This window comes from Eriocheir sinensis, unplaced genomic scaffold (genome assembly GCF_024679095.1).
Source record: "Eriocheir sinensis breed Jianghai 21 unplaced genomic scaffold, ASM2467909v1 Scaffold99, whole genome shotgun sequence".
Classification (NCBI taxonomy): Eukaryota; Metazoa; Arthropoda; class Malacostraca; order Decapoda; family Varunidae; genus Eriocheir; species Eriocheir sinensis.
The window spans coordinates 29,330-53,134 of record NW_026112374.1 but is presented as its reverse complement, the minus strand read 5'-3'; the positions used below and the strand labels follow the sequence as shown (position 1 = coordinate 53,134).

General features: G+C 43.2%; 1 protein-coding gene across 1 annotated transcript in view; it reads left to right on the top strand.

The window, feature by feature from the left end:
- Positions 1–23,805, top strand: part of LOC126995126 (uncharacterized) — a 132,428-nt gene that overhangs the window by 83,093 nt on the left and 25,530 nt on the right. Inside the window, exon 3 of the mRNA XM_050854401.1 lies at positions 10,732–10,854. Within this exon, the coding sequence (XP_050710358.1) occupies positions 10,732–10,854 (123 nt within the window). The remainder of the gene's footprint in view (positions 1–10,731; positions 10,855–23,805) is intronic.

Genomic DNA, 23,805 nt, shown 5'->3' with positions numbered 1-23,805 from the left:
TCTGAAGGCAGAAATTTCCAGTACTTTAGTAAGTCATCTGATATTCTTTGTATTACATTACTTCCAACTCTACAGTTCTTACCCACAGGTCCTCTAATCCACAGCCCAATAAGTTTTCTTGTCACTCCTAAGCACACAAGGTGCATATAATCATAAGGAAACTGACTAACCATCCCAATTCCAAGCTCTATTAAAGGTGATCTAGCATAATGATGTTCTTCATCAGCCAAGCTTTTGAAGTCATCATCAGTGCGGAGTGAGGCATCAAGGGATGGAAATGTTACTTTGCCCTTCCACACACCTCTCTGGGTGCATTTTTCACAACCATAGTATGCATTATGTCCTTTAACTTGTTTGACGAATGATCTTGCAGGTGCATCACAAACAAAGGATGATACCTGAACTTGAAGTTTTTTACCATCAATTACTATGCCATTTTCATTGATAATATTCATCTCAGTAACAAAATCTAGCAGATATTCTGAAACATTCCCTGGTTTATGGCTGCCACAATATAATGCAATGATGAATGGTTCACTCTCTACTGGGTGACTAACTCTTGCTAATATGGGTCAAAACTGGCTGTTTGAACTCTTAAATAAAGGCAGACCATCTATGTTAATTTGAAGAACTATATGTTCACCATCTTTCAGTGTTCTTGTTGTTAACTTATGGGACAAAACTTTTACAAGCAAGGCTTCCACACCAAAATAATGATAAGATCCTCCTGCAACCTGCTTAATGTCATAATACCGTGGAGTACTTAGCAGAGTTCTTGCATCCTTTGGAAGACTAGGATGATACTTCAGTAATATTTCCATGAGACTGTTGATGGCATTGTGTGAGATTTTGAAATCAACAGCCCATTTAGCAAGCTTAGATGACATTTGATAATAATCATGACCTTTAGTTTCATAAGCTGAATTTGTAACATCAGAATCACTTCCCGATGAACACGGTTGTTGAAATGGGTGATGTTCATACCAGCTTACCCGTTCCTGAACCTGTTCCTCCTCACAGACTGCCCCACAAGTTTTCTGATTTATTTCACTATCATGACAAACTGTGGAATTCTCAGTGTGCTGTAGGGCAAAACCACTATACTCTGCATGTGCTGGTCGTTCAATATCTGGGATTTCTCTTGCTTTACGCAAAGATTCTAAATGAACTGACACCTGCTGCTGAATTCTCCTTCGTTTCGTCCAGTAAGATAACTCTCCCTCCATGGCACCACTATATACGTGCCAGCTAAGCCTCACGAACAGCAAATTTACCACTGTGCGCTTAAGCTACATCGACATTAACTATATTACAGGATACTTGCCTTTTAGGGAGAAAAGAATGATGTGAAGCGAAGAACAGTCTAAGCACCGTGCAGGACAAAGCAGGAGAGGCTGCGGGCTGCTGTGAGTTTTCCCGCGCTTCTCTATGCGGTGGTGCCAAACACCAGATATGAGAGTGTCTTGTCTTTCCACTTGGCTCACTTAACATTGCATAAACGTTCAAACAATAATTCTAAACGTAAAATGTAACTTCAAAAACATTTTTACCTTTCTAGGCACGAGGATTTATACCACAGATTATTGGTACTACTCAACAAAGTACGGCAACAGCGCATACCTTGTTTTTTTTTCTCAATACATGATCGTTGAATCAAAAATAGTTTCGTTAATCACCAGAATGTATAATAAAACACTCGATATTTTTATTCGTTTAAGAACATAAGTGCGTGCTAATATTTACCATGCTAAAATGTATGGTTGAGTTTGTCTAAGAACCATTCGGCGCATTTACAGTTATCATTTTTATCTACAACCAAACACAAGAAAGTTTAATTGCATATAACATGTGAAATGGGATATATATTTATGATGTAAGGACACAGAAATGTCTTGGTAGCCGAAATATTTTAATGGACCGAACTCGTTATGTTCCCCTCAGTTTTAAGACAGCGTCCCCAGTGGGTCATCGCAGGGCTTTGAGAGGCAAGACTTGCCCGCACTTGGCCGCCCTCGGCCTCTCTAAAGCCTGCGGCGGGCCGCCGGGGATGGTTTGCTGGGTATGCATTTTCTGCTGTATTGTTACCAAGCCGGACAAGTGAGCCATCCCGGCAGCGCTGCCTTCCATATTGTCAGCGAGCGAGCCATGTCATACACTCACACTCTCTCCTACTCTCAACCACAATTTCTATTATTGCTCTCTAAATCATACTTTAAATAAGATACAAAACGGTAATTGTGGAGATTGACTCCGCGCCTCCAAAATACAACATTACACCTCCATATTATATTGTTAAGGGACGCATATTTAAACTACTCCAACCGAACTTTAACCTGGTAGTAGCGACGGGCCATTTTGTGGCTTTACCGTGTATCAGCGACGGGCCAAATTTGTGCCATGATATAAACTCCCCAAAATAGATGATACATAATCTGATCACATATGCTTTGATATATATTATGAAATGGTTTGTGTGAGGGGTGATTTTTTCTCATTTTTCTCGCTTGGAGGGACCATTAAGAAACATGATCCCCGCTGCTACCAGGTTAAATAACCTGACCTCTAACGGGGGGCCTTGCCTCCCTCGACCCCCCAGCGTGGTAACACTGCACTGAGACTGAAGCAGAAAATGCATAACTGGCAACTTGGGCCTGTGGGTAACAGCTGAGCCAGGCAGGACCCGGATTCCATAATGTTTTTAGGGGGGGGCACTAATTTTATACGGATTTTCGTGTAGTATGGGGGTCCTGGGTCCCTAACCCCCGTACTATTTGAGGGACGACTGTATATTGAAATACTTCTACCGCAAAATCCCGCGATACAGCAAAAAATCCGCGATACGAAACTAAATATTTACAATTTAAAAATCCGCGATACAGCGAGACCCCGATAAGTGAACTGCGATATGGCGAGGGATTACTGTAAACCGTAAAACATTAACCGGTCCACTACTCCAACTACAACAAAAAGACATAATGTAGGCTACTTAGTACTGGCCCGATGTACATTTCCTTCTTGTAGCCTGATTGCAGAATATTTATGTTGGCCTTATAGAGGGGTTGCACGTGACGTCATCATCAGCGATCAGCTGATCACTTATCAGATCCCCTACAAAGGCCCGCCATTTTGGGAGGCACATATTTACCGCAAGAGAGTTCCTCAGCTTTTCCCCGCCATGTTACTGTGTTGGTGTTTGTGTTAGTGGCCCATCTATTACTGTGTTGGTGTGGGTAATAGTGTCCATCTGTTACTCTGTGGTTGTGTGTGTTAGTGTCCATCTATTACTGTGTTGGTGTGGGTGTTAGTGTCCATCTATTACTGTGTTGGTGTGGGTGTTAGTGTCCATCTGTTACTCTGTGGTTGTGTGTGTTAGTGTCCATCTATTACTGTGTGGTTGTGTGTGTTAGTGTCCATCTATTACTGTGTGGGTGTATGTGTTAGTGTTCATCTATTACTGTGTGGGTGTGTGTGTTAGTGTCCATCTGTTACTGTGTGGGTGGGTGTGTTAGTGTCCATCTGTTACTCTGTGGTTGTGGGTGTTAGTGTCCATCTATTACTGTGTGGGTGTGTGTGTTAGTGTCCATCTGTTACTGTGTGGGTGGGTGTGTTAGTGTCCATCTATTACTGTGTGGGTGTGTGTGTTAGTGTCCATCTATTACTGTGTGTGTGTGTGTGTTAGTGTCCATCTATTACTGTGTGGGTGTGTGTGTTAGTGTCCATCTATTACTGTGTGGGTGTGGGTGTTAGTGTCCATCTGTTACTGTGTGGGTGTGGGTGTTAGTGTCCATCTATTACTGTGTGGGTGTGGGTGTTAGTGTCCATCTGTTACTGTGTGGGTGTGGGTGTTAGTGTCCATCTGTTACTGTGTGGGTGTGGGTGTTAGTGTCCATCTGTTACTGTGTGGGTGTGGGTGTTAGTGTCCATCTATTACTGTGTGGGTGTGTGTGTTAGTGTCCATCTATTACTGTGTGGGTGTGTGTGTTAGTGTCCATCTATTACTGTGTGGGTGTGGGTGTTAGTGTCCATCTGTTACTGTGTGTGTGTTAGTGTCCATCTGTTACTGTGTGGGTGTGTGTGTTAGTGTCCATCTATTACTGTGTGGGTGTGGGTGTTAGTGTCCATCTGTTACTGTGTGGGTGTGTGTGTTAGTGTCCATCTGTTACTGTGTGGGTGTGTGTGTTAGTGTCCATCTATTACTGTGTGGGTGGGTGTGTTAGTGTCCATCTATTACTGTGTGGGTGTGTGTGTTAGTGTCCATCTGTTACTGTGTGGGTGTGTGTGTTAGTGTCCATCTATTACTGTGTGGGTGGGTGTGTTAGTGTATCTATTACAGTATGGGTGTGGGTGTTAGTGGGCATCTATTACTGTGTGTGTTAATGTCCATCTGTTACTGTGTGGGTGTGGGTGTTAGTGGCCCATCTATTACTGTTACTGATAGGTGCTACACTGCCACTCACAGAAAGTAGACAGGGGCTGCCAAGTATAGGTCATTGGGCTTTTTGCGAACCCCTTATGTTCTTATGTTCTTACTAAACGCCCCCCGGGGATGCCCGGGGTTAAATTAGTCATATATTCATTGTTCTTATCATGAAATATATCTTGAAGTTTGATAATAATATAACAGCCCCGGGTTTGACCCCTGGCCATCACAGGTTGGAAAATAAAAAAAGGGGGAGAAAGAGGAAAAATAGTGCCGCTAAGATTCCTCAACCTTACAGAGAGTGTACGGCTGGGTTCGATTCCCTGCTGTTCCCTCTCTGTAAGCTGCCACCAGGAGGTTGTAATATGGCACAACCCCCAAAGCCTGTAAGTGAGGAACGGCAGTTCTATGAACCAGGTGGGGCGGAACTAAACTAACAGTTTAGTTCCCCGACTCCCTGCCCTGGCAGGCCTGGCAACACTTGACTTTAACAACTGTCCCACCTGGTAGATAGTGTCCGTCGTTCCCCAGCTTACTTTGGGTTGTTCCTTGAGGTAGATGGTATCCTCAGTCCCAAGTTTGGTAGTGTGGGGTCGTGGTTACCTTCGGAGGTCGTGGTGGGGGAGATTGCGAGACTGCACCTTAGGCTAGGAAGGCTGTATGCATTAATACAGGACATAGGCAGAAGACAAGTTATTGATTTGCCTCCCAAGTTCCCTTCCCCCTAACAATAATCCTCACTCCTGATGGGAGTGTAGCATGTTTTGGTTAATACAAAATTGCATTTAAATACACAGTTCAAAATATCCACCAAAAAAAGGAAAAACCCTACCTAATAGTATGACTGAGGCTATGGAGCTGGAGTCACAGGCATAAGCCTCTTCCAGAAAAAGTCGTCTATGGGTCTCTGGTTCTAACCATATCCTCACTAGACGAAGGAAGTGTAGCATGTTTTGTTTACAAACGTGAAAACCTTTCTTCTAATCCCTAACATTCTTATCAATAAATGCTACACACGAGATAGATGAACACATGTCGGGATGTATCACAGGGCTACCGCCCGATTGGCTAGACACTCCGATTTCAACTTCCTGCACCGGCGTGCACACACACAAAAAAAACCCACTCATGACAAAAATAGGGAGAGAAGAGTAAGTATGAGAGAAAGATCAGACTGTTACAGCTAAAGGGGGGGGTGAGGTCACTGTTTGCCCCTCGTCCACCAAGCGGGTGCCCCTTACCCGTTTTGCACAATTTCCTTGGCTTGGTGGAGGCCTGAGAGCTACACTATATGCTGGTGTGCCGTGCCCAAAGGGGGGGTTTCGGAGCCGTTTCTACTCCCATCACCAGCCTGCTGGTCTTGGGGGCGGCAGGGACTGGACTAGCTCGCCCTTACCTTGGCTCAGTTCAGGCACTCATGACTGAGGGCATGACCCTTGTTCACCACTGGCGTCTGGGTCCATTCCTGACTCTCAATGGGGGCGGCTTCAAGATGGTGGGCCACTCGCCTTGCCTAACCTGGGACACCAGCCTTCAGCTGTCTCGCGCCCTCACCTATGCCGTGGAAAGGTTAAGTCCTGAATGAATCACTAATGAACGCCGGCTAGGGCTATCTCTCACTCCCAGACACTCAGGACTCTAGCGAGCGGTGAGCTTACCTGTGCCGTGGAAAGGTTAAGTCCCGAATGAATCTCGTCAGGCCGAGTGGTTGCCTCGTGACCTTTTCCCTGACTTGGCCACCTCAAGGTTCCAATACTTTTCCTTCTCGCCTTTCAGCTTGGTACATTAATCTATCCTTCCTCTGCCCTTCTGAGGTTGTCTTTTTGTATGTTAATTCTAAACTTAATTTTCCCTTAATTTCTAAGTCTTAACGTATAAATATATATATAAATATAGGGATCCGGCTGGATTTATATTAGGGGTGCCAACCCAAGCTGTGGTTCGTATTTCTCGCTCTCTTCCCTTATCTACTTATGACATATTAACCTCTACGGGTATTGTTTCGGCTGAGGAGAAACTGGATCCGGTAAATAACCATGGCCATGTACAAGGGATTATTCCCAATTTTCCCAGTTGGCTTTTAACTGGCTTCTGCGGTGTTGATATGCCGGCAGGTACGTTACAATAAGTGTATATACTGTATGTCCATCATCATTTGGCAGCCTAATGGATAGTTATATAACGAAGCCTAGCTTCACTGTCCAGATTATTTGCATATTCACTTAGGTTGTGTCATGAAGACGGGAGGCAGGGGCCAGCCATCATCAGGAGGCAGGGGCTCAGCTGATCGCTCATGCCTCCCAAAATGGCTGACAGTTTTTTTCCTAAAACAAAAGCGAAGCGGTGTGACGTCAGTGCAACCCCTCTACAGTACCCTCTCGAGTTTCGCGCTCGCTTTGTTCCGAAGGTATAGCGCTAAACTCAAGGATCGCGAAACTCGAGGTATTGAAAACACTGAGAAAGCGCTTATCTGTTCCGACCTGTGGAGTTTTTATTTTTTATTTATTTATTTATTTATTTTTTTTTTTTACATGTGGGCTATGGCGCCGGTAGACTATCCATCTGGGCCTGATGGTCAGCCCCCAGCCCGTCATGGCACAGGCAAGTGTTTATAATGACGCCATTATAATTGGCTCATGCTGCTCCCAGGAGCTCACATTTTTCCTCCTTTACCTACTTGTTATCTCAAAATATGTACCTTGTAAAAAGGAAGAAAACAGGAAGAGAGAATGGGTCGTTTTAAAGCCACAGATGAAGCCTGATGATTGGCTGAGCTCTGAAAACACGCTTGTGATTTGCTGGGAGTCCAATGACGTCATTGCTGGAGCTCACCCGGTCAGCAGCCCTGCTGCCTTGGGGCAGTGTCACACTGGCCATTTTCCTCTAACCATTGTGGCTACTGGCAACACCCGTGCACCCATCCGGGAGCGAGTTGTCGGTTGTCCTTAACCTGGTGTCACACTGGGCATTTTTCTTCCCACCGCGTTTGCGGAAGTTTGGGCAACTGGCAAATCCAACTTTTCTGGGTGTACGTCACACCCGGCCAAGGTCGGTTGCCCGTATCCACATCCACAACGTAAACAAAGCACTTGCCCTGTATCGACATGGTGTCGTCTACTAAAGTAAAGGCTGCTGCGGCTTGTGCTGTCATTACCCAAGTTATGGACATGTTGCTGCAGTTAAATGGAAGGAAGAAGCTGTTGTGGGGGTGGCGTGCCTGTGGTTTCTCCGTGCCAGTTCTCATTGTCACCACTGCGCGTGAGCGGCGAACCCACCCATCTAGACTCTGACCACATAAACACGTGGATCGAGTAACAACAGAGACACACACACACACACACACACACACACACACACACACCAGACTCATCATGAACCATGGCAGATGTTTCTCACAAACAAAAATGGCTTTGCCATTTCCTAGAGTGTGTTAGAACTTATTTGGTGAGTGGTTCATACAAACCAAACATACCTAATGGCAAGAAGAGAGCAGTGTTAAAAACGACTGCTCTTCTTGCCAAGAGCTAGGTTTGGTTCATGTGAGCCACTCACCAAATACATTCTAACACTCAAGAAATGGTGAAGTCGTTTCTGTTTGTCAGAACGTCTGCAATGTGTGTGTGTGTGTGTGTGTGTGTTGTTATTCGATCCATATGTTTATGTGGTTAAGTCAAGATGGGTGGGTTGGCCGTGCACGCGCAGTGGTGACAATGAGAACAGCCATGGAGGAACCACAGGCATGCCACACCCACAACTGTTTCTTCCTTATATTTAACTGCAGCAACAAGTCCATAACTTGGTTAATGGCAGCACAAGCCGCGACAGCCCATACTTTAGCAGACGACGCCATGTTAATACAGGGCAAGTGCTTTATTTACATTGTGGATATGGATACAGGCACCCGACCTTGGCCGTGTGTGACGCACACCTGGAAAAGTTGGAGTTACCGGTTGCCCTAGCTGGCGCCAAAGCGGTGGGAAGAAAAAGCCCTCTGTGACACCAGCTTACAGATAACCGTGAACTCGCTCCTGCTTGGGCGTACGGGCATTGCCCGTAGCCCCAACGGTTGGACGAAAACAACCATTGTGACACCACCTTAAGGTGGTAGTTCGGGTTTTCCAAGAAATATTTGTCAAAAATAAACTATTGGAAATATAGAGCTCAAACTTTACAGCTAACTTGCACTTTTGAATATCTTTGTTCTCCCTGGATTAGAATGCTGTTGGTATGTCATGTCATGTCATACTCGATGACATGACACGTCAGGCAAAATAATTGTTCTACATTAAATATTTTTCATCCTAGATGTACAAAATAATAGTTGGTAATGGTTTAATGGTTGCCTAAACAAGTTACAGTGTCAATTTTAAAAAATTATAATTCATCTATTTAAAAAAAAAATTGAAATTATATCTGAACTCAGTATGATTCCGTATCCACGTTTTACATGATAACTATATTTTTCCTTATTTAACATTAAGAAATGTTTCAAATTAAAGACCGTAACTTTCAAGAGCATAAAATTATCCACGTATACACACAGTTTCATGGAAATATCATCTGATTTGGAATGTACAAAAATTTTTGAAGCTGAATATTCATTTTTTGAGATATTGGCCATCAAACACTTTGGTTGGTAGTAACTCATTTTTATTCTCTCTGAATGAGCTTTTTCCAGAATATAGTAATATCTACACAATAAACAAAAAGTAAACACTTCTTTATAGAAATATAGAAAAAAAAATATCCATTGTCCAAAAAAAAAAAAAAAAAAAAAAAAAACCAGTTCGTGTCGCACGTGTCAGCTACAGGTCACCTCCTCCTGCCTCATAGGTGATGCCTTCTTGTCTTTTCTTGCTCTCTTCTTCTGCCTTTTCTGCCTTCTTTTTTCCTTCTTAGGTTCATACACTTCATAGCCAGCGCCGCGCGACACTTGCACGTCGCTATGTCAGCAAGCACTAGCCTTGAGGAGTGACTGTGTGTCTCCACCCCTCCCCTGTCAACGTGCCAGAAGTAGGATAACTTGTAAAAGTTTCACTGTTCAGTTGTCACCCTTCTGGAGCGAGTAAATAAGAGCTAAAACGCCTCACCCTCTGACATCCAGGGCATATGTCCTTCTCGTATACTGCTGATGTTGCCACCCCAAGATTTTTTTCTACCATTTTCATTACTCATAACATGTTTAAATGTTTTTTGAAAAAAAATTTTTGTCACTCCTGAACCCGAACCCTGGCCTTAGGCAGTGAAGCTGCTGATAGGGTAAGCGTCGGCGATGACATCATCGGACTCCCAGCGAATCACAAGCTTATTTTTAGCACTGTCAGCCAATCGTACGTAAGGCAGCTGCCTTCAACTGCGGCTTCAAAACGACTGGCTTCAAAACGACCCGTTCTCTCTCTCTCTCTCTCTCTCTCTCTCTCTCTCTCTCTCTCTCTCTCTCTCTCTCTCTCTCGCCATAGCCACAAAGTTTGGAGGAAAACGTCCAGTGTGATACTACCTTTAAAGGTAGCGTGCGTGACGCTGATGGTAAGTAGACGTAACCCGTACGTGTCAAAGCAGCGCGAAACTTGGGGTGATAATGCGCAAAACTCGGGTTGGTAAGAATTTAGGACTAACCGCGAAACTCATGGATAGAGAAACTCGGATAGCACGAGACTCGAGAGGGTACTGTATATTGGCCCGATAAACAAAATCCTTTATGCCATAGTTCCGTTATTTGCCGGTATCGGTCTGGACTTTCGATGTTTGCTGGGTGCAGTGGAAATGAGTTATTTGAGGAGTGCTTGTGGTGTGAGTAGAATGGAAAGAATGAGTAATGAAAGTGTGTACGAGCATTTTGGAATGTGTCACGGGGGTGAAGGGAAGAAGTGTGGAGTGGTGGAAGAAGTGAAGCGACTGACTTTAAAGTGGTTTGGCCACATGGAGCAAATGGAGGAAAGTAAGGTGACCAGAAGGGTGTATGTGAGTGAGATAGAGGGAGGGAATGCTAGAGGACGACCTTCAGTGAAATGGAGGGATAGTGTGCAAGAGTATGTTAGGGAGAGGGGGGAAAGATCTTTGAGAAGGCAAGGAGGGAGTGTCTGGATAGAGAAAGTTGGAAACTTCTGCTGTCAATGAAATGATGATGAAGAGAGAGAAACAATTTATATAACAGTATATTAATACTCTGTTACGACTGTCAATGTATTTATATGATTTTTATGTGAATATATGTCCCTCTCCTTATACTGTATCTTATTTATTTCCTGTTTTATGTCTACTTTGATGATGTTTATAAGATATTAATGTTGGAAAACCTTTATTTATCACAGAAAAATGTGCGGGTTCTTCGGAGCAGCAAGCCCCTCCTATCGCTACGCTCCTTCAATTCCTCAAACTCACGCAAATCAAGTGTCAACAGGCAGCGTCCGTTCAAAATGCAGCTGCCCGACCTGGTGAGTTACCGCTTATCAAGTTTATTTTGCTGCCTACACACCTTCAGGAGACACAGGGCTGATGGTGGTAGGCTGTGGGTGTGTAGATGTGTAAGGGAAAGGAGAAAATGAGTAGTGATGGACAAGGAATAGAAGGTAAAGATGGCGCAAAAGAAGTGCAGTACTTGTTGCGGGAGTTTCTCAGCTCACTTTTTTACAGGGCACTCTGTTCTCTGTCAACTGTGTCTCACCAGGCAGCATCTCGAGACAAGACTGAAGGAGCAAGAAGAGAAAATGGAAGCAGGTCAGAATAAAATAATAGAGCTTTCTCGCACTGTTGCCTCCTTGCAGGAATTCATCCAGGCTGACGTTGTTGTGGTGCCTAACCCTTCTGTCATGAAGAGATTTTCTGTTCTCTTTTTCTATTGCTCTCTCGGTCTGATATGTCCTCTACGCGTATCAAAACACACGAGAAATTAATCACAACAATTAAGGAGAGGGTATTCCCTGGCGACCAGTGTGACGGGAGAGCCACTCCTTACCGGGTCAGCCAAAGAGGTACCCCATTCGCTTAATGGGTTATGGGAGGCTCGCTCATCTGGCCATTGCTGCACTACACTTCTCCCATCACCCCCTTGCCTTCAGCAGTACTGTCGACACCAGCGGACGACACCACGCAGCAGGAAGGTGGTAGTGGCACTACCCATAATGGCTTCAACGTCGTGAAGGGAGGAGCCAAACCAGCCAGATAAGCAATTTATCCTGTTCATTGCTTCAACAGGTTTGCCATTCTGGAGGAGGAGGACGAGCAGAAAAGCACCTTCCTGGTGGGCGACTCCATGATTCGCCCGCAGGTTGTTGAGTTCTGCAGCAGAGTTCCTTGTCAAAGATGGAACTATTGCTATCCTGGTGCTGGGATCGACGATATAACAGCTGCTCCTGAGATCTTCCCCCAGGCTACTAATGATTCACTGTTTGTTATTCACACAGATACCAGTGATGTCTGCAGTGTCCGGTCTGAGGAACTGCTGGAGAAGTATCGTAGACTTATCCAGTAGTACAAGGTGGAATCAAATAATGTTCTCATTTCATGTGTTCTCCCCAGAATGTCAGCTGCTTTGGTCTTTTACAGTAGGGCCTTTAGCCTAAATAACAGACTTCAAACTCTTTGCAGGGAAATGGACGCCGGCTACGTAAACTTTTGGGATCAATTTTATGGCATGAGGAGTCTATTTCAGAAAGAAGGACTCCATTTGTCTGCAATCGGAGCGGCAACATTTGGGAGGCTGCTTCACGGCACTGTTCTAAACTTTAGAGCAAAAAATGAGTCGCGCGTTCAGACCCCGTCCACTTAAATACAGATAGTTGTCATGCGGCCACCACTTCACTAAATCGGAAAACAACTAACAACTCTGTTTCTCGAGTTATAACAAAAGACAATTTAAGGGTTCTTAGCCTTAATGCTTGAAGCTTAAAGAAATAAGATCGATGAATTACAGTGCCTAACTAAAACAGAAGACTTTGATGTAATTGCTGTAACTGAAACGTTTATTGACACCGCTAATAATAGCTTAATTTCTCAATATAATATAGATAATTTTATATTTTTCAGTGAAGACTGAGTTAATCGTAGAGGTGGGGGAGTGGCTCTTTATGTCAATAGTAGTTTACAGCCCGTTGATAAAACACCAGAGGACAGTACCGTAGAACACTTGAGCGTGAGTACATATACCGATCAATTGAAAATCAACATATCCGTCACTTATAGGCCTCCAGGCCAATCACGCGAGGATGATGAAATAATGTATAATGTTTTGCAAAGAACTCTCCAAAACATCAGTGATGAGTTGATTTTGGGCGATTTTAATCTACCGCATATAGACTGGCAGACACTCACGGGATCTGAGGGTGAATTGCACAGGATATTAGACTTCATTGAAAATAACTGCCTTAGCCAAATGGTTAGTGAACTAACGCGTGATAATAATGTTCTTGATCTTGTATTAGTAACCCAAGAGAACTTAGTTGACAATGTTGGCATTGGCGAACACCTCGGATCATGCGATCATAGACTGGTGCGTCTCGACAAAGAGCTCAAACAAGGATTGCAAAGAATAAGGTATTGGTTCCCAATTTTAAAAGAGCAGATTTTGAAAGAATAAGACAGTCATCAATGAACTTTCAATTAGTATCCAACATCGACGTCGAAGAATCTTGGCAAGACTTTAAAGCTCGATTACTAACTGAATAAAATAAATCCGTGCAATCTTGTGAAAAACGCCGTAAAGTTAAAAATCCTCCGTGGTTTAATAATGAAATTAAATTGCTCCCCAAAAGAGGAACTTGTTATATAGGCAAAAGAAAACCGATAACTCTACCGAAAATAGTACATGGTACTACGAAGCAAGACGACAAGTCAAAAGTTTAATCAAACAACAAAAGAGATTCGAAGTGGGATTGGCCCATTAACTGATAATTCGGGCAATATGGTGACAGACAGCCAACTCATAGCGAACACGTTAAATTCTTATTTCGCCTCGGTTTTTAATAGTAATTCTACCAATACTGCTGCTGTTCCTAACATGATTGAAAATCCTTGTCATATCCTCCCTGACTTTGAAATCAGTACAGATGAGGTTCTCAGAGTGCTGCAGTTACTTAAAACTAACAAAAGTCCAGGACCTGATAAAATATACCCAAAATTACTTAAAGAAATAACAAGAGAGATACTCAGACCTTTAACAATGCTGTTTAATATGTCTTTGCACCATGGTATCGTTCCTAGTAATTGGAAAATGGCTAACGTAACACCCATTTTCAAAAAAGGTGACCGAAAATTACCGGACAATTACAGGCCAATCAGCTTAACTTCAATTATTGGTAGATTATTTGAGACAATTATTTGAGATAAAGTAGTTCACTGCCTAGAGTGTAATTCGGTAATCCAGGACTTGCAACATGGTTTCCGTAACAACAGATCTTGTTTGTCGAATCTATTAACGTTTTATAACGAGCTTTTTGTAGTCTATGATGTTTCTAAATCACTTGATATTATTTATTTGGACTTCCTGAAAGCGTTTGATAAAGTCCCACACTACAAGTTGCTTCATAAAATCAAGGAAATAGGTATCGGGGGTAAGCTTCACGAATGGATCAGGCACTGGTTAAGCAATAGAAAGCAAAGAGTTGTAATAAATGGAGTGACCTCTGAGTGGATGCCAGTCACTAGTGGTGTCACCCAAGGCTCTGTCCTGGGACTCGTTCTCTCATTTACGTCAATGACATTGACCTTGGTCTCAATTATTTCATTAGTAAGTTTGCAGATGACCCAAAAATCGGCAATGTGTTACTTACGGAATGTGACAGGTGGAGCCTACAAGAAGATTTGCGTAAAATATAAGATTGGTCAGTAAAATGGGAAATGCCTTTTAATATAAACAAGTGCCAGATTCTGCAGGTTGGATCTAGAAATATAAAGAAGGACTATGAAATATGCGGCGTTAAAGTTAAAGGCGTTCACTCGGTCAAAGATCTTGGCGTCACAGTCGCGTCTAACCTCAAGTTTTCCCAGCAGTGCAACGAGTCCGTTAAAAAAGTACACAGGATGATAGGTTTGGTTAAGAGGAATTTTTCATTCAAGAATAAAGATGTTATACTACCTTTGTATAATAGTTTCGTCAGACCTCATTTGGAGCGTGCTGTGCAGTTTTGGTCTCCCCACCATGCGAAAGACATTGCTAAATTAGAAGGTGTTCAGCGTAGAGCAACCAAGATGATTCCTTCATTATGAAGCAAACCCTACGAGGAAAGGCTGCCACATCTAAACCTGTTTTCTCCTGAAAAATGCCGCCTCAGAGGAAAACTGATCGAGTGCTTTAAAATACTTAACTGTTTTACCAACGTGGATCTGACCAAGCTGTTTGTGATGGATGATTCGACGCGAACGAGAAATAATGGCGCTTAACTCAAATGTAGACGAGTTCATTCAGGTTGCACAAAATTATTCTTCATTAATGCTGTCGTTCGAGATTGGAACAGATTACCACCATCAGTGGCGCAGTATAACTCGATTGCATCGTTTAAGAATAATCTTGACCGCTATCTCCTCCATCTAAATGTTCACTAGGTCAGTTTCAACGCCATGGTGGCCGCATAACAACTGTCTCTTAGGTTTAGGACAGACCACCTAGTTTGGGCCTTAGGGCCTGTGTGGTCTGGTTATCTATGTAATTCTCTCTCTCTCTCTCTCTCTCTCTCTCTCTCTCTCTCTCTCTCTCTCTCTCTCTCTCTCTCTCTCTCTCTCTCTCTCTCTCTCTCTCTCTCTCTCTCTCTCTCTCTTATTCATACACACACACACAAACAAACGAACAAACTAACACACAAACAAACAAACCCACTCAGCCACAAACACGAGAAAAAGAGAGAGAGAGAGAGAGAGAGAGAGAGAGAGATAGAGAGAGAGGAGGAGGAGGAATGAGGAAGAAGAGAGGATTAGGGAGGACCATGGGGAGGACGCAAACAATAGGAGGCAGGGAGTGTCAAGTAATTATAACTAATTAACCAGTTAATGATGGATTCTGCGAGCGACTTCCGTATCCTCTATATGCACTGATTGTTATTTTTTTCCTTTCCGCAAGCTGATTCATTTTTCATTATTTTAATTCTGCGGAATCTTTGAAAATGAGGTTTACTATAAATATAACTATGCACAGCATGTGTGGTGTTCTTATAACGAGAGAGAGAGAGAGAGAGAGAGAGAGAGAGAGGTTGAAGGAGAGAGTGGTGGTGAATGAACGGGGAGGGAGGAGCACTGAGCATGTTAAGGAAAACAAAGAAGGAGGAGGAGGAAATGTTTAAAGAATTGGAAAAAAAAGATTAGGAGGGGAATTAGGGGTGTTTGGTGCTCTCTGAGAGTAAAGTAGGATTCTCAGAGCTGGTAGGGATGGAATGTGTGTGTGTGTGTGTGTGTGAGTGTGTGTGTGTTTGAGTGAATAAAGGTGCCTACACACCAGGAATCTTTTTATGACAACAATGTATCCCAGATGTTTCTCAAGTGTTTTGGCAAACCATTGGGATACGTTTGAATACCCTCAAAGGAACATAAAGGAACACAAAGGAAGAACAAACAACAGCAGACCTGCTGGTCCTTACGAGGCTGTTTGTGACAAGCTACACTAACTATCTAATCAAAGGTGGAAGATGAAGGACAGCAAAGGCGAAGGCTCCTCCCCACCCCCCATCCCTCCAGCCAAAGCTGGCAGGAAAGGAAAAAGAACCATGCAGCATGGAAAAACTGCATGGAAATTATGTAGGAAAGAGGAAAGAACTACCATTACTGCCACCAATAACCGGGCGATAAAAGTGGACAAGGACACCAGTATTAGTATTCAAAAGAACTTAACGTTATTACGACAATGAGTAATATCTTAGTTGCTGGTTGGATTCAAAACACTTGTCTAATCTATTCTTGAAGGCCGTAACTGTTGTACTATCAACGACATCACAGGGTAGAGAGTTCCAAACATTAACAACTCGATTGAAGAAGTGTTTAGCCTCGTGCGACGAGAATCTTTTACCACCTATCTTCAAATTGTGATTTCTTCTTGTTCTATTTGATCGATCAATTGTAAAGTAATCTTCCGCATTAATATCACTGAATCCTTTAAACATTTTAAACACTTCTATTAGATCGCCTCGCATTCTTCGTTTTGATTGATTGAATAAATTTACTTCTTTAAGCCTTTGTTCATATGATAAATTTTTCAACCTAGGAATCATCTTTGTTACTCTTCGTTAAACCTGTTCTAACTTTTCTATGTCTTTTCTGTAGTAGGGAGACCAAAACTGTTCTGCGGTGTTGGTATGCCGGCAGGTACGTTACAACAGTACTCTAGACGGGGTCGAACCAACGAAGTATACAGTTTTAATATTACTTTTTCCGATTTATTATTAAAGACTCGTCCGATGAAGCCAACTAATTTGTTTGCAGTTTTAACAACCTCTGAACAATGCTGACTGGGCTTTAAATCGCTTGATATAGTGATTCCAAGATCCATTTCTTTACTTACTGCAGAAAGTTGTTGGCCATTCATTACGTACCGAACGCGATTGTTATTTTTTCCGATGTGCAACACTACATTTGTCACCGTTAAATTTCATTTGCCATTGATTGGCCCAACGTGCAAGTTGATCCAGATCTGATTGTAAAGCTTCTTCGTTGAGTGTCGCAGTTACTTTACTAGCAATTTTTGTGTCATCAGCAAATTTTGATACCTTGCAAGTGAGCCCATCATCGATATCATTAACATAAATTAAGAGGAGCATGGGGCCAAGCACTGATCATTGAGGTACGCTGCTTCTGACGTCGAGCCAGTTAGATGTAACACCATTTAGTTTCCCTTTGTTTCCACTCAGAGAGCCAGTCCACAAGCCAATTGTGAATGTTACCCGAGATACCGTGCGCCAATAGTTTGCTGAGCAATCGTTGGTGGGGGACCTTATCAAATGCCTTTTGAAAATCCAGATACATGATATCTACTGATCTGCTTTCATCGAACACCTCAAAAACATAATGAAAAAAAATCAAGTAAGTTAGTTAGACACAAACGTTTACTACGGAAGCCATGTTGCAAATTATTTATCATATTATTTTCTTCGAAGAATTTCACCATATTGTCGCGAATGATAGTCTCCATTAACTTACAAACAATAGATGTCAGGCTAATTGGTCAATAGTTTCCTGGATGAGACTTGTCCCCCTTTTTGAAAATTGGTGTGACATTTGCAAGTTTCCAATCCGACGGAACTTTTCCAGCTGTTAAAGATTTATTAAATATGATGGAGAGCGGTTTACAAATTTGATGTTTGATTTCTTTTAAGACCCTAGGGGTAATTTTGTCTGGACCAGGAGCTTTGCTTACTTTGATCTTTTCAATTGTGCGTAAAATGTCACTTTCTACGATGAGCACGCCACTTAACATCTTTTCGGTCCTTCTAACCTCCGGCGGTTGAGGTGATAAACAATCTTCGTCGGTAAAAACGGATGCGAAAAAGTTATTTAGGATTGTAGCCATTTCATTTTCATCGTTCGTGTGGTTACCATTATCATTAGCAAGCGGTCCGATACCACAAGTGAGTGACTTTTTATTATTTACATAGCTAAAAAATTCTTTAGGATTAGATTTACTCGTTTCCGCTATATATTCTTCAAGATTTTTCTTGCTTCGTTTTATTAATTTCTTGGTTTCGCGGCGAATTCTGTCCAACTCTAGTTTGTCAGCCTCACTCTGAGTTGATATGTATCTACTGTATATGCGTTTTTTAAGAGATAGGCTATTTTAAATTTTGTTATTCCACCATTTGGGTTTCTTAAAAGCTGAACGTCTGTTACGATTGGGTACGCATATGCTTATGGCATTGTTCAATATTGTGATGAAGGCCCCCCCAAGATTTATCAATATCTGTTTCCGCCGAGATTTCAGTCCAGTCAGAATTATTTAGAATTGATCGGAGTCTTACGAAATTCGCTCTCTGATAATCAGGCACCCTTTCTTTACTAGGAGTTACTTTATTTTCTTTCATATTGATGCTGAATGTGATTGTTCGGTGATCGCTAGAACTAAAAATTGGACCAACATTTACCTCGTTAACTAGATCAGCTGTCGTTGAAAAGATAAGGTCAAGTATATTATTTTCCCGAGTCGGTTCTTGAACATGTTGATGTAAATCACTTTCTAGTAAATTTGTGTACAGGTCGAGCCCTGTATGACAGTTCAACGGTTCACCCCATCTTTTCAGTGGCAAGTTAAAGTCCCCAACAATTACTGCCTCGCAACTGCTACTTGTTTCTAAAAATAATTCACTTAATGCATGGTCGATATCAAGAGTCTGCCTTGGTGGTCTGTAGACAAGTCCAACTACTATTATACGAGATTTATTTTTAATTTCAATGAAGACCGTGTCTACATTGGTTATAATATCTGTTTTCACATATACTGGATGGAGAGAGTTGTGTATATAAAAGATAACGCCTCCACCCTGTCTGTTCTCTCTTTCATGACTAAAGATGGTATAACCCGGTAATCTATATTCTGCAATGAAATCTCTATTCGAAGTGTCTATCCAAGATTCTGTGACTCCGATGATGTGATAATGATTTGTAGCTGTGAGGACTTCTAAGTCTTCATATTTGTTACGTAGGCTGTGAGCGTTTACATAGCAAGCTTTAATGTGATTCGAGTCGGGGGTTTTGCGGGTTGAGTGCTCCCTTACAGTGGAGCTGCTGGTGTTCTCGCCTCCGCGTTTTTTGGCTTTCGAAGAGCCACTTGGTCACAGAGCAGCCTCCCGAAATGGGCTGCTCCAACAGGGTTTAAGTGGATGCCATCAGGAAGGAACAAGTCTGAATCGTAGTAAAAATTGTTCCACAAGTTAGCGAACTGGACGTTTTCTTGTGAGCAAAGGGACTGAAGTCTGTTGTTTGTGCTGAAGGCCTTACTGTAAAAGCTAGATTCGGCACCGACCCTCGGGAGGATTCCTGAGATTACGATGTTGCTGGCATCTGTTTTACGTTTATACTGCTTGATCATGCGGCGGTATATATCTCAAGCAGTTCCTCAGAACGGGTTGTCTTTACGTCATTCGTCCCCGCGTGAATGACAAAGAGGGTGTTTCGGTCGGCATTTCTCGTGACATCATCGCACGCTGCGGTGATGTCGTCCAGTCTGGCACCTGGATAGCAGTAACGTTTTCTGCGGCCGTTTGATGAACGACCACAGAACTCGACCAGCTGGCCACGCACCATGGAGTCCCCAACAAGGTGAGTCTCAAACTCATCCTCCATGGTGCCTGCCAGCAACTGGAACCTATTGAAGGTAGTGGGGGTAAGTAAATTCTTGGTTGCCTGCTTCGGTTTGGCTCCATTCCTTACAGGTTGGAACCCGACATCCTGTGAAGCAGGAAGAGAAGCGTTAAGTGGGGCAGGCTGGAAGATGTCCTGTGAGGCAGGCTGGGAGTTAGCCTGTGAAGCAGGCTGGGGGTTAGCCTGTGAAGCAGGCTGGGGGACAGCCTGTGAAGCAGGCTGGCAGTTGTCCTATGAGGCAGGCTGGGGCTTAGCCTGTGAGGCAGGCTGGGGGTTAGCCTGTGAGGCAGGCTGGGAGTCAACCTGTGAGGCAGGTAACACGTCCTCCCGTGAAGCAGGAGATTCGTCTGGAGAGGGCACAGTCTCGGTGGAGGGCCTCTCCACCATTGATGGTGGAGTCACTGCCACATTATTTGAAACAAATTCCTGAAGGGCCTCGAATTTCTTTTCAAGATCACTATATTTGATTTTCCATTCAGTCACAGCCTTCTGAAGTTGTAATCTTTGAACGCAGAGGCGGCAAGTTTTACTCAGCTGGAAGAACTGAGCTGCAAATCGTCCGGGACAGATGTCACACTTAAGGTTCGAAGGCATTGTTATAAATTTAAGCGAGTTTACAGTTTGGGCAAATATTAAAAGCGCTTTCGAAATAACTTAAAGTGTGACCATAAATTGAGTTGGATAAAAATTGTACATGGAAATTAGATACTGCTGTGTTAGATGCCTCCAACACTGGGAGTTCGCTCCCACAGGGTCTTGAAAACGCTTCAAAGACCAATCGTTTGTCCTGAGCCTCGGTCACGCGAGAGACTTTCACAACCCGGCACTTTTCAGCTATTGTCCTCGAAGTTTTGTCCCATAGAACGGGGCCGGCGTAGTCACACAGAGCAGAGCTGGCAAGGGAGGAGAGGAACCAGCAATTCGTTCCCACTTTCCGAAACGTCTAACCCAACTCTGCGACCCTTTCGAGGCCTGGCCAGTGGCACCTGTCACCAGGTGTTCTCCACCAACTCTAGAGAGTATCAGACACCCTTCCTGAGAGACCAAAAAGCTGAAATATTCCTTGAGTATAAGAAAAATCCTCAGAAACTCCACCTAGAAGCTGGGAGGTACAACCTCAAATGGCCCATGGAAGACATCTCTTTTATGAGAAAACAAGAACCAGCTGTTATGCAGAATAGGGATGGGAGTAGCGTCGATAGAGGGGAGGGACGGGGAGCTCACACCGTCAACTGGTTCCCAGGGAGGCTCTTTAGTGTAGAGGACACCACACTTCTCTACACCGCAGGCCTAAATAATTAAGCACGGTCCAGCTGACTAGGACCCTGGAACTCCAGCCATTGTCTCATAAAGAGATCCTCTGTCTGCAGTCCAATCCACCACTGCTGCTGCCCAGAGGCTTCACCGTGACCCTGGCACGGGAGACAGATCAGGCATTACACCTTGTCCAAGGGTGACCTGAGACTATGCACGGCAGGGACGTCTAGTTCCCTGAGGTGAAACCACTTCACCCGCATACCCGCATACCTCGGGAAATAATGTTTCCTGTCCATACCTCAGGGTTGTTTTCAGGATGTTGGTGTGTGCGGAGACTGCTGCAATGGCCTCTGTGTTTTACTTATTATTCACTCACTGGAGAGCGAGAAGAAGACAAGGAAACGTGTATAAGTTTAGCAGGTTTGGAGTTAAAGTCTTTGCTTAAATTGTCTTTTTACTGGTTTTGTGGCTTACACGGAGCGTGTGATGTGAACTCTATCGAGACGAAATGATGACTGCTCTCGGCAGCCGCACAAGCTATGTGCATCATCGTTCGTTCATGAGGTTGCCTAGTTTAAGAGGATTTATACAGATAGAGGGAGAAGAAGTGGAAACGGATAGATATTTAGGATTAATATTTACATGTTTACAATGCTCGGTCAGGCTAGCGTGGCGCCCACGCCACGATGAAAATAAAACTCTATGTACAAGGATGGCCGGGCCAAATGAGGTATAGAAAGTATGAAGACGAGAAAGGAAGTACACAGTATAAGGGAATGGGAAAAAAAATAATGAATGGGTTACAGGATTATAAGCCCATAAGGGACAAATAGCAGTTAAATGTAAGTTAAACAATTGGCACATGGTTACATTACCTAGAGTAATGGTGTATAAACAAATAAAGACAAGTGCACAAAAAAAAAATTCCTAATATCTAAACTCCCGGGAGAATGAGCTATTAACTAAATATAATATGAGAAATAATATATAATAGAAAATACTATCATGATCATGGATTAAATGGTATGGTTATATATATACATGGTTTAGTTAAGGTAAAATATGGAAACAAAAAAAAAAAAACAAAAAAAATGGTGGTATATGGATATATAGGTGTATATAGAAATGGCAAATAGATACATATCACAGAGGACTTGCATGTTATTTAGTTATTGTAAAGAAATTATCCTGTCCTCTGGTTAGAGATAAATGGCATATGAAGATATTTATGCTCAATGAGAAAAAGAGATTATAGGACAATGGGAACATGGTCTATGCCGTTGCTGGCTGTAAGGTGCGCTGGAGGATGGCTCGACGCAGGAAGGCGTAGCGGCGGTGGAAGACACAAATGAGTAGGGTAGCTAGGATCACAGTGAGCGTGAGTACCGTAGTCAGTGACGCGAGGATGGGGTATACAGTGTCGGGGCGAAGGTCTGGCTATATGGTGAGAGATGAAATGGGTTGTAGGGTGATGTTTGGGGCAATGAGTTTGGGTAAGGTGTCTCCTAGTGGGTGTAAGGGTTTGAGTTGTAGGGGAGTTGTTGGTACCGGCAAGTTGAAGGGTTTGAGGTTGTAGGTATGAAGGGTTTGGTTGAGCAATAGATGGTTAGATTGTTTAGTTGTCAGGTTGTGGGATGTGAGACTGCAGGCCTCCAAGATGACAAAGGAGCCGTGGACAGCGGTGTTGCTAGGTCGGGATCCAGGGCAAGTGACTGTAAGAGCAATGGAATGATGGAAATAGAAGTACCGCCAGGGTTTCACTCTAAGGTGGAAGATGGTGGTATCCTCGACTGGGGTGAAAACACACAGAGATTCAATTGGGGAGTTCCTAACTAGACCCATCTCACAAGGATAATTGCTGGTAGGCAAAAAGACGTACTGGTAAGCAGGGCAAAGGTACATCTGGAATCGGGTGATATGGCAATCATGAAAGTCAGCTGGAAAAGCAATGTGCATGAAATCTGATGAAACCAAGAGAGTGGTATGAGATGTAGATAGTTGGTAGATGGAAGAATTGACAACTGTAGGGAATGGATGAATGTGATAGATGGTGAACATATCTGGCGACCTAAAGGGTATATGCACCAAGATACCATCTGTAGTCAATGTTGCCTCCATGTAGGGATAATAATATTGAACCTGGGTCTCACTGAAAACAGGAGTTAAGCCTTTTTCTGTTCTGGCCCAATCAATGACATGCATAAGTTCGGCAGGGGTGAGAAGGGAAGGGGTTACAACACCATCTAACACGTCTCGGAGCAGTGTAAATGTGTCCTGCAGTGCTAATTTAAAATTTGTGATTGCAAGGTAGACAGCTCTGAGGTTTGCTGCCATTAAAGCCAAATGGTGAGCCAATAAGTACTGGTGTTGGACCTGCTGAAGCTGGGTTATGAGGGATGTGAAGTTGTTGAGGCGGTCTATGATAACTTTTTGAGTCCTAACAACCGTCTCAATAGCTTTGTTTTGGGAACTGAGAACAATGGCCTGGTTATTCAAAATAGTACCCCATTTGTCTAACTGATCGTGAACTTCAGCAACATCGGCTTCTGTAGCTGTACCAATGAGGCCTTTTAACAATCTCCCACCAATGTCGATGAGACCACGCTTGGACCTGGCGTGGGCTACTGGTGTTTTAAGCAGAGCTGGGATTCTGTAGAAAAAATCTACCACCGGTATCGGTAGTCGGTAGCGAGCCGCGTCCAATCGGTATCGGTAGATCGGTAGATTTTTCAGAAATCTACCGATCGGTATAGATTCGGTATCGGTAGATTAAAAAACTCTATAATTATATAATAAAAAAATGCTTTTAAAGGCCCATAACACACTTTTTAAGTTATTTCTCTCTTATTTCGGTTAAC